The sequence below is a fragment of the Abramis brama genome (genome assembly GCF_963993115.1).
Source record: "Abramis brama genome assembly, chromosome: 16".
Lineage (NCBI taxonomy): Eukaryota > Metazoa > Chordata > Actinopteri > Cypriniformes > Leuciscidae > Abramis > Abramis brama.
Window position 1 is genome coordinate 1,182,029 of NC_139978.1, and position 17,733 is coordinate 1,199,761.

Below are 17,733 nucleotides of genomic sequence, written 5' to 3' on the forward strand. Positions count from 1 at the left end.
GGCTTTTAGTTCCTTTAAATAATCATAACCCAAATTAAACAAATAGATTAGACAAACATACAAGACATAACTATATCTAAAGTATGAGTATAAACTAGCACGGAGCACATGTAACATTCATAAATACACAAAGAACGGAGGAAAGAAGTTGTGCAGCCTCAGGAATAAATAAGGGGATTCAGGGTGTCAGACAAACAGATCCTCTGATCTCCTGAGATATGGACAACACAAACACACACTGCCATTTATCTCCACACCCCACAGAGTGAAGGTGCGGGAACGCTTCTGTCCCTCCTGTCCTTCCTTCACATTTGGAAAGATTATATAAAAATTATAATGTTCTATGTCAATACAAGTGAATTAACAGTCATGTTTGGTATCATTTAAAAATGTCTCAGAGCATCTCCACAGAAGTAAACCAAATGGTAATAAGGGTTTAGAGATGCTTTGCATTGTATTGATTATCTTAGAATTGATTATGTAATTGGCATGATACATTTACCTGACTAATAATAAATTGTTACAATTGGATTTATTTGGACTTATTCTGAAATTATTAACTCTAGTAGATTACGTTAAGTCCATGACACCACAATTCTGCGCTCAGGTTAGTAAGCGGACTGGAATCCAGCTTGGGTGGAGCAGAGGAGCACACCGACTGAAGCTTTAGAGATCCGACTAACACATCGGCATTAGTCAATGTATACTTAGACTGCAGAGGCTAATAATGGGTTTTCTGTTTAGAAAGACAGAGTGTTGTTAGACCAATCTAAATAGTGTGAGCCTCAACCACTGATTATTGTATAGTATTATTCTAACTAAGTGTAAAACGGAAATCACAGCATGATTATACAGAGTTACCATTAGTAGTAGTTACAGTAAGTTGGTCAGCTTGGTTCTATGGTAAGGGTCGTGACCTCTGGTTAGATATAATCTTACCTTAATTAAGTGTTTTCAGATTTATGGGGGCTAAGTAATATATTCTAGAATGAGCAAAGTGGAGTAAGGCCGTCTAGGATATTAGTCTATCGCCTCTGTCTAATGGCCGAGACTGACGAGCTTGTGATTATGAGATCGTATACCCGGCCGGTGCGAGACTCGAAGTGTTACAGGAATCCGGATGAACGGGTGTAATTTCAATAAAGCGGTGAATAGAATAATCAAACACTCACATAAATTTAATGATTAACAAACATCAAGTAAACCCTTTTATTTTTGGAGTCAGATGAAACAAATAGTTAATTAAATTAATTAGCTGAACGCTGTAAAGACAGTAACACGCAGTAAACCTTCACCCGCTTATCAGACACTGTCGTTGGACTGATTGGGCAGGGCCTTATAAAGTGGTGACCCCGACGTGATCTCGCAACTCAGGCGTCTCTTCAGGGGAAAATATTGGGATATTTCAACCAACAAAAGGTTTGATCTTCTTCTCTTCCTTCAGTATTTGTGGTAAGTCAATTCTTTTTTCCTTTTTAGAAGTGTTGAAGGAAAAACAGACGCACCCCATATAAACACATTTTTAGAATGGGTCGGTAATACCCAGTTAGACCGGAGACCTCAGAAATCCGGTAAAGCTTGAGAATTAGACACAAACACATGTCAGGGACATGATAGCGGCAGCCTAGATGAGGTAAAGGAGGAAAGAAGTTGTGCAGCCATAATAAATAAATAAGGGGTTACAGGGCAACCCTGACCAACTCCTCTTGACACTTGAAATCTAGGCGAGGTTCCTGATTCAAGGTTAAAGGAACAGTTGCATTATTATAAAGAGTTCTTATAAATTTGCAGAATGGGTCACCAAACCCAAGCTTTTGGAGAGATAGAAAAATAAACTTGTGTTCAAGAGAGTAAAAAGCTTTGTAAAAATCTACAAAAAGAATAAAAAGACATTATCAACTAATTCACTTTAGTCTAATAAATCTATAAAAAGTCTGATATTGTTTGCTATGTGTCTTTTTGGCATGAATCCAGATTGAGTCTGTGTTTAATGACTGAAAGAAAAGGAAGGCTGAAGAAAAGAAAAGTTCTCAAAAATTACTACAAAAAGAGATAATTTCCTTAGAATTATCTGTCAAAATGCCATTAATTTGCTGCAAACTAATAGTAAGATTCCTAGAGATGTGTTTTCCCATTTTTAAGAAATAAGCAGAGCTCTGTTCTCCTTGTTCTAGCCGTTTCCTTCTCGAACGAACACAGGAGCCTTCAGCTTTGTATTTATAAATACTCTTTAATTTAGATTGGAGCTCTGCAAGTTCTGTTAGGCCAGTTTCTGATAAGCCTTCAAGTGTTATGATCTTTGATATAACCTTCTCCTCTTCATACTCTTTTATTTTGTTTTCAACTTATACGTATTCTGTAAGACTGAGGAAGACACTGCTCCATTTATTTTTTGATTGTAATAAGATATATTTAAGTTGTTACGTAGCATATCGCTGATTATAAAATGTATCTGTAAAAATATGTATTTATTTATTATTCTGACAGTAACCATGCTGATTAGGCTATATAATATTTAATTGATTAAACAATTTTGCATTTTATTAATTGCAGCTTCAGAGTAGTTCCTGTCAGTCACCTGTAGTTCCCGCTGTGTCCACAGGGGGCGCGAGAGAGTAATCAGTGTGTTATTACTGTCATCACTCCTCACACACACCAGGAGGCGCTGAAGAGCAGATCATCTTTCAGTTGTCCCGTGATGAACAGAATGAATTAAACTTATTATGTTTGTTTTTTTTCAATTGCTAACACACAATTTTGCAAACTAGGCTGGTTTTATCAAAATACTTTTCACAATTCACAAAACCACACACCCAAACTGCAAAATACCTCATATATCCTGCAGAATGAAGCACTGCAAACTACAAATAGCATTATCAAAATCAAACTTTTGCACGAAATGGCACACACTTCATTCATATAAACAGATTTTTGTCTAACCAACTACACACTGTTGGGCGTAATGAAGAGCACTCTCATCTTTACTATGCTTTGCCATAATACTAAAATAGTTCAAATTGTAGAAAATTCTTCAGATTGTTCACATGCACAGAAATATTTGCAGAGACACACACATGCTGTTCAAATTTTTTTTTTTTTTTTTTTTTTCACCAAACAAGTCAGTGCAACATATGCACAGCAGATATATTTACACTGGACTGAACACAAATATGCTCACAAAAAACAGTAAACTGAAAAAGATTGAAGTGTTAACAATTAACCATTGAGGTGTTTGGTCAGGTGACACATGTATCGGCCAATCAGCTCATAGAGTGTCATTTTGAATGGCAGTGTTTTGAAATGGCAGACATGTGACTTTATGTCAGATTGTTGTGTCTTATGCAGAGAACTGTGTTCAGTGCGTTTAAAAAGTGCCATTTTGAATTGCAAAATGTGTGTAAAGCAGAAAATGTTTTTAGACTTTTGGAGATGTGAGAAGAGGTTTTGCTCTCTGTGTGTCAGTTTAAATAATTGTGCTGTTCATGTCATTTTACGGGCAATTTCCACCAACTGCGGAACGGCGGCGGAGTCAATAGGTTTCCATTAAAGTCAATGTGTGTATTTTCACTGACTGCGGAACGGCTGCGGATCCGACTCCGTCCCAGCAATTCAGCACTTATATCGCGCAATAAGGGTTATGTGGAGCGCCCAGCGTTCGAACCGGAAAACAGATCTAAGCATTTCCGCTTTTCACTTCCGTACACATCTGCAGCGGTTGGTGATCGCTGAGGTAACTGTTAATATTCGCTTATTATAATAAAATTCTTATTTCTGATCAAACTTCAGTGTATTTGTTTTAATTAAAATGTCATGAATGTTGAAATATCAGAAAAGGGAACATCCGAACAGCAGTTTTTGTTTCTGTGTCGGGGAAAATTAAGAGAGTCATAGTTAACGTTACTCCTGCCGTTTACCCGCGTTTCATTGAATTTCTTCACTTTGACATTCAGAGCACTGGTCAGAAATCACATCGCGTCAACACCTGCCGCGGGCCTTCGCGATGCTTTGTTTTAATTAAACAGTCGGATTCCCCTGGTCCCCTCGGCGCCGGGCGAGACCAGGGACCCGGCCCCCTGAGGGAGCCCGCTGAACGGCGGGGGAGAGGGACCGAGCACAGCATAACCAGCATAAACACACAGGACATCGTAGTAATTATACTGTTGGTACTATAACCCCATCGCTAAAATGCAGTCTTCATTTGATTGTTTTAATCGTCTGTGAGCAAAAATAAAAGGCTAAACTACTGATAGCAAAATAAAAGTCTAAACTAACTAACTGTTTACTGATAGTTATCAGGTGCCATTGGCAAAAGCTACATATACTACATAGCCTACCTTCAAAATTATGAATAAATGAGGAGGCGTTAAACTTAAATCCCTTGTCTAGCAGTGTACTCAGGCTCTGGACGTCCGTTTGACAATACGGTGTACATCGGGAATTGAAATTAAACACCGTAAACACCGGCTATAGAAGGTCGCCATTACTATGGTGTGTTTACCTCAGTAGCTGATGGCCGGAAGTAGTTAAGCCCGTTTTGTAGAACCCGGAAGAATGTTGCGCATAACCCCTATCAAACGTGAATTCACGTACGCAGATCCGCAGAGCTTCTGTTTTTGTCGAATGCCGGAGAGCTCCGCAGCAACTCAGCACTTATATCTTGCGGGTCCTCGTGACTTCAGCTGTCAGTCATGGCCACAGCCGCTTGCAACAAATCAGGACCTGGTGGGTATTGAAGGACGGCGGAGCACGTAGCCGATCCGCAGCCGATCCGCAGTTGGTGGAAATCCGGGCTCAGTGTGTTAGCAACTGGAAAAAACTGAAACAGTTTTTGTTAAATTCCCTCTTTGGAAAGGCTGCGCGATACTCCTGCTGGCCGGAACATCATGCCTGATGAAGGTCGTGAGAATGAAACGAACGTTGCTAATAAAATGTTGAAACTCATTTGCAAGTACTGATAGTGTGCGGGAGTTCATTGTTTTTAGTAGATTTTTGTAGATTTTTTATCTACTTATTTGGTCTTTTTCCCCCACACACCTATCACCTGCAGGCAGGGGCGTCGGACTGGGGGTAAAACCAGCACTGATTACCAGGGCCCCAAGGGGAGGGAGGGCCCTTGAAAAGTCTGAAATATATTTTATTTTACCTGGATATTTTAATTTCCTAATTAAATTTCATAATGAATGTCAGATGAAATGTAAAGCAGATCTTAACATTGTGAAACACATGGCCCTCAGTTTTAGGGACATGGGGGCCCATCAGGACTGCCTATGCGTAGGGCCCGTGATCTTGTGCCAGCGCCCTGCCTGCAGGCGTGCGATGGTGTTTGCTAAGTTATTGAAAAAATTTAAAGATTGCAAAAAAGACTTCTTAAGGTTTAAAAATTGATAACAAAATTATTTGCAGTGCATGTAAATCTTTGAAAACCTTTATTTTTCTTTGTGCATTTCAAACACTTAAATTTTGCTCTCTTTTCTGCTGTCTTTTCTGCGGGTCTAAAAAACGCTATATAAATTATTTATTTATTATTTATTTATTTTATTTATTTATTTATTTAATATGGACATAGCAATAACATTGGACGAACCAGATGCATTGTTTAAAGTGTTATAGCACATGTGCTAATTTTCAACACCTGTCCATAGGGGCTTTTACAACAGATAAAACACATTGTTAAACAAAACAAGACACATATTACACATGGGAACAACTTTGGCCCAATTTAAGCCACTGTTTGAGCTCTCTGGTAAAGATTTTAATATTGTTCTGCAGTTTGAATCCAGTGGGGAGAGAGTTCCATAGTGTAGCCCCTCTGAAGGAGAAGCTAGACTGTCCAAAAGATTTTCTAAACTTTGGGAGCACAAAATCCCCACTAACTGAGGCTCTGGTGGAAGGTCTAAGAGAGCCCTGACGCCTCTGCATGAGACCAGAGAACAGTGGTGACACACAGTTGTTCAAACATTTAAAAGTCAATTTCAAAATACTAAAATTTACAAAATTTTCAAAAGTAAAAAGCTTGTGCTTTTGTATGATATCACAATGATGCCATCTCATTGGTTTCTTGTCAAATATCTTAATTGCCTGTTTATATAGAGAAGTAACTGGTTTCAGAGTGGACACTGATGTTTGTGACCATGCTGTAATACAGTATGACAAATGTGAAAAAACCAATGCATGCATAAACAATAAAGCCGCATGATGTGACAACTCTCCTCTAATAAAACGAAAACATTTCAGATTTGATTTGACTTTCCTACAAACATGGTTTTCTTGACTTTGAAACTTCAGGTGTTTATCCAAGATTATGCCCAAATATTTCGTTTCATGAACCTCATGAATGGGTTCATGGTCTAAATGAACCTCAAAGATGCTGTCAGGGGACCTCCGGTTGATAGAAAAACACATTGAGAAAGTTTTCTGTATGTTTAGAGTTAAATGGGACAGCTGAAGCCATCTTGAGATGTTATGTAAAGCCTGTGTTAACTGCTGCCCAGCAAGTGCAGTGCAGCAAATAAAAGTGACTTTGTGCTCTATTCAGTACAATGATTTTATGTATAATAGAGTTTTAATTGGTTTACATGTTTATTCCTCTTAATATTTTAAGTGTTTATGTCTTTAGGAAATGTATGGTTGCCATGGCAAACAAACAGGGTTTGAGTTTGTAACTAAGAAAAACTATATAGGCTTTATATAGGCTATGTATAAATGTATATATGTAATTAATTAATTAATTTAACTATGTATAAATGTATTTGGCATTATTTCACACTGTATCCAGTATCCAGAGTTAGTTTGTAAGATGTATGTCTTGTTTTGACTACGTTTCCCATGGTTCTTTGTATTATTCTACTCCATGACCTACTTTCCCTGGTTGATTGATTAGTTATTCTGTTTCAATTATCTCATTAATTTCATTTGTTTCATCCATGCTTATATACCCTGAGTTCTGTCTTAGTCTCTGTCCGTCTTCATCTATGTATAGCGTGTATGAAGTGTTTTCTGGTATTATTTTTAGAAATGTCTTTATGCTAATAAATTGAGTATATTTTTCATAATTAACAAAAAATACTAAATCAGTGTTAATAAAGGTGCTGCATGACGAGTGATCCATGAGAGACAAACTTTTGTCTCATCTCCGTTTCTCCTGTTTATTCAGGACTTTTAATCTGTTGATCTGTTTGTTTCTCCAAACACTGACAATCAGCAGATAAACAGAGGAGTGTTTATCACTGAAACTTCAGCATGAGAAGAAATCATTATAAGAGAGAGGGAGCATGACAGACTCTGGAGAAACTCTGTGACGAATAAAGAAGAGCAATAAATAAAACACGTATAAGGGTTTTGAGATCTTTTATTTTAAATATTTGAGTATTTTTACGTTTTTTGTGTTTAATCCAAAGATTTAGTGTTGTATCTTAATGTTTCAATGCAAGTTTTGAACAGGCTTAGGTTTTGTCAATTTTACCTAAAGAAATCCTGATGTTGTTCTTTGTCCTGTTTCAACACACCAACTTGATCAGAAGCTCCACCCTCTTACAACACTAACCAGGGAGAGGCTGACTTGTTATTTCTCTTTTCTGCCATACTGACTTTGTCTCGACAAAAGCAATAAAGAATCAGCGATCAGTGGAGTACGAAGGGGAAAACTTTACAGAAGAATTTGAGAAGTTTGTTTCTGATCTTTGTGATTCTCATGGTGATTTGTTTTTTAAACCGTCGTTCAGAAAGTGAAAGTAAAGTTTAGATTGCTGGAGCTCAAACAGTGAAAATGGCTTCAGCAGCTGAAGATGATTATATTTGTCCTGTGTGTCGTGAAATCTACAACGCTCCAGTTCTTTTATCCTGTAGTCACAGTTTCTGTAAAGAGTGTCTTCAACGGTACTGGAGAATCAAGGAATCTCAGGAGTGTCCTGTCTGCAGGAGAAGATCCTCAAGAGATCCTCCTCCATTTAATCTTGCGTTAAGAAACTTGTGTGAGTCATTCCTGAAGGAGAGAAATGAGAGGCGTTCATCAGGGTCTGAGGAGATCTGCAGTTTACACAGAGAGGAACTCAAACTCTTCTGTCTGGAGGACAAACAGCCTGTGTGTTTAGTGTGCAGAGATTCAAAACAACATGACAATCATACATTCAGACCCATCGGTGAAGTGGTTTCATCATATAAGGTAAGACAAATGTTTCTTGATTCACATGTAAAGAATTATAACGAGTCACAAACACTGTTCTGGCTTTGCCTATCTTAGCGTTTTTTGCTCGTTTTTTGCTTTCTATATTCTACACTTTGAATTGGTTTTATTCAGTTTCCGGGGTTAGGTTCAAAAGAACAACACAGCACATGGTAGAGCATGTTGAATTTGCAGTCAGTCCATAGCAACAACAACTCTTAAACGAGGCACTGCCTGTAAGTGGAATTTGATTATTCTTGATTATGGCATTTTGTATGTTTTTGAGGGAGTGCATATAAAGTGATTGTTTTCATAGTTCTGCATTATATTGTGTGAACACTTTGTATTATTTTCTCCTGTTGTACATTGATGGACTTGACATTTACCATGTTACAGTTTATTTATGTATTCTTTTTGTTTTTATATTGTGTTACAGTTTTACACATTTATTCAGTAAATCTGAACGACGACTCCGGTGTCAAGATTGTTTATTGAGTGGATGTGTTTAGCTTGCTGGGTACGAAGCCAGTACAGTAAAAAGGCAAGCTTCATACAAGAGCTGTTTATCATGGAAACTGGATTTCACCTGCTATTGTCATCCCTGGCATAGAGGCTCACACGACAACTGCAGAATATCCACGGTAAAATCCATCAAACTTAAATTTTCAACCAGTCATGGAAGATAACAAAAGTCAGTCAGCTTCATCTCGACATTCCATGACTTCCAGCAAGTCCAAGGCCAGCATGGCAGCGACTAAAGCAAGAGCAAAAACAGAAGCTGCGCAAGCATGGGCCTCATTTGCAAAAAGGGAAATGGAAATTAAAATAAAGAAAGCTCGCCTTGAAGCAACATTAGACGCAATGGAGAAAGAGAGAGAGGCGGAAGCCGCAATGGCAGAAGCCGCAGTCATGGAAGCTGCTGTCGCAGATCTAGAGGTGAAAAGTTCACATCATAGTTTAACTATTCACCTTCCACAGCAAAGTCCTAGGCAACGTATTGAAGAGTTGTCACAGTGTCTGGTTTGTGTTCCCTGGGTAAACACTAGAGGTCCCCTTCCCTCACGGTGTCACTCACTCATGAACTGCAATTCCCACAATCCTATCTGTACTCATCACTGTTCATTGCACCCAGCTGTTCCCCATTATCATTGTTAGTTTCTGTGTGTATAAAAACCCTGTCTGTGTTAGTGTTTGTTACGGAGTCCTTGTTTAGTTCACACCACTTCCTGAGGTCAGTCTTTGCGTGTTCCTGTTTGTTTCTGGTTTTTAGATTACTTATATGGATATTGACCTATTGCCTGGACTGGATATACGAATACAGATTACCCTTAAATAAAAGCTGCATTATTGGATCTACTTTTGTCTTCGTGTGTGCGATCGTGACAGAAGGACTCCGTCACATTTAAGATCCAGCAGTATGGGGTTTCGTATCCTTCCCCCCACTACTGAGAAGGAGAGGAGGGGAAGATTCAGTCATTTAATGGCCCTACGGCAGCAGGGTCGGTCGGTGAATAGTTTGTCGCAGGCATTTTGGACCTTATCGAGAGGTATGGGGTACAATGATGCAGCACTTAAGGATTTTTTTAACAACTGCCTCGACGACCCTTTACTCCGATGTGAGATGATGGGGCTGGAGAACCTGGATTTTTGGGAGTTCATTGACTACCTGGAGAGGCGTAACCGGTGGGCTACGTCAGACCCACTCGTTTCTCCAGGGGGAGGGCTGACCTTGCACCGGTGTCTCCGGACAAGATAGCTGCCGCCGAACCGGTGTTTCCATCGGTTGCGGGGCGTGACCTGCCGCAGACCGCGCCGTCTGCCAGCACGGTTGCGTCCGTGGAACTCGTCCGGGGATGGAGTGGACTGGTGTCTAAGCTGGCCGATCTGCCACTGAGATCTGTCAGAGCAATCAATCTCCTGAAGGTTTCACGAGTATCAGCACTTTCAATTCCCCAGGCCGTCATGCCAGAATCTCGGTCCGCCGAGACCACTGATCCAGAGCCAGTCTCCTGCACAGCTGATCCAGAGCCAGTCGCCTGCACAGCTGATCCAGAGCCAGTCGCCTGCACAGCTGATCCACAGCCAGTCGCCTGCACTGCCGATCCAGAGACTGTTCACGTTACGTCTGCCGATCCAGAGACTGTTCACGTCACGTCTGCCGATCCAGAGACTGTTCACGTCACGTCTGCCGAGCCAGAGACTGTTCACATCACGTCTGCCGAGCCAGAGACTGTTCACTTCACGTCTGCCGAGCCTGTGTCTCCGGACAAGATGGCCGCCGCCGAGCCTGTGTCTCCGGACAAGATGGCCACCGACGAGCCTGTGTCTGTTCCTGAGCTGGTGTCTGTTCCTGTTCATAAGCCAGTGTCTCCAGACAAGATGGCCGCCGCTGAGCCAGTGTCTCCGGACAAGATGGCCACCGACGAGCCTGTGTCTGTTCCTGAGCTGGTGTCTGTTCCTGTTCCTGAGCCGGTGTCTGTGTCTGTTCCTGAGCCGGTGCCTGTTCCTGAGCGGGTGCCTGTTCCTGTTCCGTGGCCGCCCGAAGGGTCGTCTTCGCCATGGCCGCCCGAGGGATCGTCCCCGCCCTGGCCGCCCGAGGGATCGTCTCCGCCCTGGCCGCCCGAGGGATCGTCTCCGCCCTGGCCGCCCGATGGGTCGTCTGCTTCGACCCTGGCCGCCCGATGGGTCGTCTGCTTCGCCCTGGCCGCCCGATGGGTCGTCTGCTTCGCCCTGGCCGCCGGCTAAGCCGTCACCCCCTGTTCCTGTTCCCCTTCATGGACCTGGCCCCCCATCCTTCCCCCTGATCCTCCACCGTTCCACCTCCCTCCTGGACTCTTGTTTTGTTTTGTAGTGTTGTCTTGGAGCGTCTGGTAGCCCCATTATCATTGTTAGTTTCTGTGTGTATAAAAACCCTGTCTGTGTTAGTGTTTGTTACGGAGTCCTTGTTTAGTTCACACCACTTCCTGAGGTCAGTCTTTGCGTGTTCCTGTTTGTTTCTGGTTTTTGGATTACTTATATGGATATTGACCTATTGCTTGGACTGGATGTACGAATACAGATTACGCTTAAATAAAAGCTGCATTATTGGATCTACTTTTATCTTCGTGTGTGCGATCGTGACAAGAGTATGTAAAACAACACAGTGAACTTAGTGACACTGTACCAACCAGAGGCAGTTCAAAGACTGAATTACCTCAAGATCTAGAGGATGAGAAAAAGCCTTCTTCACCTGTGTATCGAGTACTGTCCTCGTGGAATGCCAGTCAATACGGTGGCAGTGAGAATGAAGAGCAGTGTAATCCTCCTTTTCCCCAGTCTTCACATAGCTTCTCACTCCATACGAAGAATCCAGCTGCTCCCATGCACCATCCCAGAAGAAACACAAATCATCCTACTCAACACTCTGGTCATGATGCAGCCACGTATGACTTAGCTAAGTTTTTAGCACGAAATCAGCTTGTGACATCATGGCTCAACAAATTTGATGACCGACCTGAAAATGATCTGGCCTGGAGATCATCATTTCTCAATGCCATCAAAGACCTTGATCTTACAGCAGGTGAGGAATTTGATCTACTGATTAGGTGGCTGGGGAGAGATTCGGCAGATCATGCCCGTCGCATTAAGTCTGTAAATGTAAGGAATTTACCTGCTGGTCTTGAACTGATTTGGGAGAGGCTAGATATGACCTATGGGTCTCCAGAAGCTATTGAAAAGGCTCTCTTCAAAAAAATAGAGACTTTTCCAAAGATAACAGCTAAAGACCATCATAAGCTTCGCGAATTAGGAGACTTGCTTTTGGAGATAGAAGCTGCTAAGAGTGGAGGTGATCTATCTGGGCTCACTTATCTCGATACAGCCAGAGGTGTTAATCCAATTGTGCAAAAGTTGCCCTTTGGACTACAAGAAAAGTGGATGATGCAGGGTTCACACTACAAGTACACATATGGAGTTTCTTTCCCACCATTCTCCTTCTGTTGAGTTTGTGTGTACAGAAGCAAGAGCACGCAATGATCCAAGTTTTAATTTTTCTTCCCTCTCCATAAACCCTGGTGGATTGAACCGGTATAGTGAAAGCCACACCCATGTTCATAAACCTGTTGCAGTCCATAAAACAGATGTGATGCCCCCCTTTAATCTTTCTTATGAAAAGAGTCTTCAGAGAGCGACCAATGAGATAGATAAGCAATGTCCAATACATCATAAACCTTATCCTCTCAAGAAATGCAGAGCCTTCAGAGAAAAGCCATTAGAAGAAAGAAAAAGGATTTTGAAGGAGTTATCTATCTGTTTTAGATGCTGCTCATCAATTAAACGTGGCTAAGAATTGTGATGTGTCAGTCAAATGCTCGGAGTGTGAGAGTGACAAACACCTGGCTGCTCTTCACCCGGGCCCAGCGCCGTGGCATTCTGGTTCTACACCTTTTTCACTGCATGGCGGGGAGGAAGAGGAGTCTTATGGTGGTGATGTGTCATCAAAATGCACCAAGGTTTGTGGCAAAGGGTTTAGCGAAAAGTCGTGTTCCAAAATTTGCCTTGTTAATGTTTATCCTGCTGGTGACCCCAACCAAGGCAAGCGGATCTATGCCATAATAGATGAGCAGAGCAATAGATCTCTGGCCAGATCTAAATTTTTTGACATGTTCAGTGTACGAGGAACCTCTGGACCATACACATTAAAGACATGTGCAGGAAAAGTGCAAGCAAATGGAAGAAGAGCTCACGGGTTCATCATTGAATCTGCAGATGGTGAGATACATTTTCCACTTCCTACTCTTATCGAATGCAATAGTATGCCAGATAACAGAGATGAAATACCAACCGCTGTTGCTGCCCTGCATCATAGACACCTAAAAGTGATAGCAGACAAGATACCACCTATTGACCCAAATGCTAAAATACTGCTCCTGTTGGGAAGAGACATAATAAGAGCGCACAAAGTCCGCAAGCAACTCAACGGTCCTCATGATGCTCCATATGCCCAAAAATTGGACCTTGGTTGGGTCATTGTGGGAGATGTGTGTCTAGGAAAGTGCCACAAGCCCTCTCCGGTGAACTGCATGAGAACACACATCTTAGAGAATGGTAGACCAAGCTACTTCAGTCCATGCAATAATCACATTGTACTGAAGGAGATGTTCAATGAGAAAAAACAGATCCAAAAACCACCTCACTTGTCATACTGTCAAGTAAGCCCATTAAGCTGCAGACTTGGCCAGTCAGTCTTTCAGCAGCCCAAAGACGACAATAAATTTGCCCCTTCAGTAGAGGATCAGTTATTTTTGGATATCATGGAAAAGGAATTCTTCAAGGACTCGAGTAACAGCTGGGTAGCACCATTGCCATTTCGTAAGCCTAGGAGACGCTTGCCTAACAACAGAGAGTATGCTAAAAGACGTTTCATGTCTCTCCGTCGAAATCTTGACAAACGACCAAAGATGAGAAATGACTTCACGGAGTTCATGCAAAGAATACTCGACAACGACCATGCAGAGCTAGCGCCTCCTTTACAAGATGGCCAGGAGAGCTGGTATCTTCCATCATTTGGCCTGTACCATCCAAAAAAACCAGGTCAAATACGAGTTGTATTTGACTCTAGTGCACAGTTTGATGGTGTAGCGTTTATACGCCCACGTATAAATATTATTAATTATTATTCATAACGAATTATGATCAATAATTAATAATTTAATTATTTTCAATTATTTACTGTAACAGAATCAATAATATGATAATTTATCAGTTCATCCAATGAACAGAAAGCATAAACAATTATTAACTCTAGGAAATATAATATCTTCCTGGCTAAGAAAGAATAACCCCCTAACAGTAAATTAAGAAATAGGGTAACAGCATAGGTAACTTTTGATCGAAGTTCAAGACAATAAAATTTGATAAGCACATACACAAGCAATCTCTTTTCAAATACAAACAATACTTTATTGATTATATACTAACACGTACAGCTAATGTCTAACACAAACACACACACACGCACACACACACACACACATTCATACGAGTTGCAGAAAGGAAGAGAGTGAGGAAAGAGTGGGTTTAAGAGTGAAAGGATGAAATCTCACGATTCCATAATGCACTTAGACATGACCTGAACGAACCATCAAACATTAATTTAACCCTTCTATCGTTTTAGGCAGGTTATTAAAGTTATATAAATACACCAGTTTAGCTTTCAGTCTGGAGGTTACTTGCTTGTCTTCTCGTTCCTTTTTGGGAATTCCCTTCGTTGCGTAACAGAGGGTTCCCCCGGGTTCGTTCGTCGGCTGTGGTCTCCTTGTGCATGGATAGATGGGGCGAGAACCAGTCACGTGTGGCTGGCGGTTGCTGATGGTTGAATGAGTCTTTGAAGTTGAAAGCGTGCGTTGCAGCCGCGAATCGTGGAACGAAACTTTGCAGCAAAACTTAACTTAAAACCGAGACTTTCAATCGGAAAATAAAGGAAGACTTAGAAAAGAAAAGAAGACTTAGACGAGAGTAGTAAGACGGCTTGAATGAAACTGTTTAACCCATGTTCTACAGATCTTGATTTGGGTTATTTCTGCTCGTTTGTTACATGGTACTAGTCTGCCGGAACTTAGAGAGCTTAGAGCTTTTAGAGCAGCGAGAGAGAGATTAGTTTTGGGTCTAAGGTTTTAACTAAAAGTTTGTCCCCCCTCCTGAAGAGAGCGGACCAATTAGACACTGGCTTTGTCTCATCGTAAATCTGGAGTGTTGGTGTGTTCTCTAACTTTTAAGCAGAGAGGACAGAGGCCACAGTTTAGACATGATTTCTAATTAAAAGAAGATCAAAACATATTACACCGATATCATTCAAGCCATCTTGCTAGTTGTGTTCGTAAGATAGCATTGATATGAAACAGTACACACTGTCATTCACACACCTAATAATTATAACAATTACATGAATTATATGGGATTAAAGCATATCTTATTAGAATATGCATATAAGTGGTGGAAACACACAGGATTATGTAGTTGCGTGATTGTTTGATTGTAAGTCCATTGAGAATTGTTCTTAAATGATTTTATGTAGTTTATTGGTAAGAATCAGTTCTCTGGTTTGAAGAGACAGAACACTGTTTGTTCTGTTCAGAGGTCTTAAGGAGGAGGGGTCAGGAATGCTGTGGTGTCATTTCTGAACCAATTTGTCTTTTAAAAACCCCCTCATATTGACAAGTTCTTCCTTTAGCTGGGCTCATAAAAGTTCTTAGTTGGGGGTTTTCGTTGGTTTGGTCATTAGAAGGGTCTTTTGCAGACTCTGTGGCGCCAGGATGGGTGACTTATGGCTCTGGACTGTGAGGACACTGTCTTTATCTTAACCAGTCCGTAGTTGGCCACAAAGCTAGCCATTGACCAGTTATTTAGTTAGTGTTGGGGGAGGCTCTTTTAAATAGCCAGAGTGATGAGGATCATTTGACGTTCTGAACCAATCTTCTGTTTTGTTCGGCAGGAAGTAGAGAGTTTGAATTAATTTTCTGGAAGAAAATTAGTCTGTGGTTGATTTCTTCTCATTGTCGTTACATATCCCCCCTTAGTTCAATGATGGGTTGAGTAGAAGACATCGGTGAACTCTGGAGAAATGGGTAGAGGAAGCAAACACAAACAGCAAACAACAAGACAACACCTCCATGACTGGTCACTTTACTGGTGCAGGGCATTAGATTACCTAGGCATAAACAGGTTCACTCTCTCAATATAGTTAATCACGTTGACTAAAGTTTAGTTCAATTTTAGGACGTTATCCTAATTTGTTTTGGGACGGTGATTAATTAATTTTGTGACTAAATTTGATTTGTTTGTTTTATTCTCTTCTAAATTGTTCTAGGTTTAGACCAATTTACCTTTCAATTTGTGATTCGAATGATGCAGGGAGTTCTCTGGCTCACATTCGTTTTGAGGTGACTTACAAATATTAGGCGTGGTGTGTCAATCCTATTATTGTGACCTTGACCCTTATGGGGCGGACAGGCATTTTACCTAATAAAAGAAGAAAAGGAAGGAAGGAAGAGGTAAAACAAAACAAAGCAGTTGAGTGTTCCTCCTGATATGAATTGTAACTACTGTTGCACAGCTAAGGTGTCAGGGATCATGATGTAATGATAGGTGTTCTCAGGTGTACTTGTTGGATGAGTAGTTAGTTGCCATGTTTCCTATGGTAAGTGTAGCTAAGTTGTTAAGCTAGTTTCTGAAGTTAGTTTCTACCTGTGGGGGAAAACATGTTTGTTGAATGTTTTGCACAGTAGAGGCGGTTAACTTCTGTATGTTAGTGAGTATGTTAGGGATGTTGTGTAGTGTATGTATGTATGTATTAGGGATGTATGCATGTATGTATGTATGGTCAGATCTGTTTCAGTCTGTTTTGCTCCCCCCTTTGCTTGATGGCTTAGCTTTGATGAGCTTGTTGCCTCTTTGCCTTGGAAAAGGGATCTTCTGTGATCTGCTGGGAGTCAAACCAGTAAGGCAGGAAGTTCTCTGGCAGACATTGGGAGGCAGTTTGGCATGGCTGGATGAAGCTGTGGTGCAAAACTTGGTCTCCGTTGTTGCATTCCTCCGATGATACCTTTTGGTTGTGACAGACTTTCTGACGTTCTGGGCTTACTGTTGTTTCTGTAGCACACATATGGTTCTTGAGTTTGGAGCTCGTTTGGTGGTTTCTTTATGAGTGATGGGTAGCCAGGATGGTGTTTTCTGGTACCTCTGGGTGTTTGTCAGTGGTTGACTGTGAGAGACCACTCTGTTCTGTGTTGTTGTAGAACAAGTGGTTGTCATCTTCATTATGAAGGTGCATCAGATGAATCAGTGGTCTTCCGTGTTCAGCCTGTTTTCTAAGAACACTTCCAGTTGCCTCATTAGTTGCTCCATATCTTCTGAGGGTAAACTGTCTTGTTCTTGGGCATACTCAGTGCTGTGCTTAACTGAGTTGTGCCGAGGTGGGTTTCCTGAGAAGCGTGGCTGGTCCCATGGCTTTTCCATGTGGTTGGTGTGGTATCTGTCATCAGCATGGGAATCACGTTCTCTGTGCTTCTTACGAAGAACTGTGGTGTTGTCATGCCACTGGTTGTCTTCCAGTGCAAGGCTTGTGTCTTGGCTGAAGGAGTTTGAAACTGTGGATGTTTTCAAACCTTTCTTTGAGGACATCTTCTGTTTGATGTGGGCCTTGTGCGTCAGGTCACGTAACTGTTGAATTGTCATTGTGTCTGCGCAGGCCTCGAGACCAAGATGATGACTTAATCCGGGGTGCAGGTTTCTCAGAAAGAGGTTTTTGAAGTTCACATCCTCTTCTTGTTCAGGTGAGTTATGTGCACCAAAGAAGGCTTGTCGAAAACGGTGGAAGTATGCTTGGGGAGTCTCGTGTCGACCTTGTTTGGTTTCCAAGGCGATTAACACACCGTGTTCTGACTCTGGGCCTATGAATTCTTTTATCAGTGTCTTACATAGCAGTTGGTAGTTTGACTTGACATGAGCAGGTTGTCGGTCTAGGAAGCTTCGTACCTCTGAACTGGATGTCGATCTGAGGAGGTAGAACCTGTCTCTGTCAGTCACATGAGGTC

At 41.4% G+C, this 17,733-nt stretch overlaps 1 protein-coding gene across 2 annotated transcripts in view; it reads left to right on the forward strand.

Annotated features, from left to right (window-relative positions):
• Nucleotides 1-7,534: 7,534 nt before the first annotated feature.
• The window catches only part of LOC311066063 (E3 ubiquitin-protein ligase TRIM35-like), a 31,404-nt gene continuing 21,205 nt past the window's right edge, over nt 7,535-17,733 (forward strand). Inside the window, exon 1 of one of the 2 annotated variants that reach the window (XM_084087035.1) lies at nt 7,535-8,161. In XM_084087035.1, the coding sequence (XP_083943161.1) occupies nt 7,766-8,161 (396 nt within the window). In that variant the 5' untranslated portion in view covers nt 7,535-7,765. Of the gene's footprint in view, nt 8,162-8,825; nt 9,098-17,733 lie in introns of those variants that run through there. The other variant, XM_084087036.1, reaches the window with a different exon arrangement.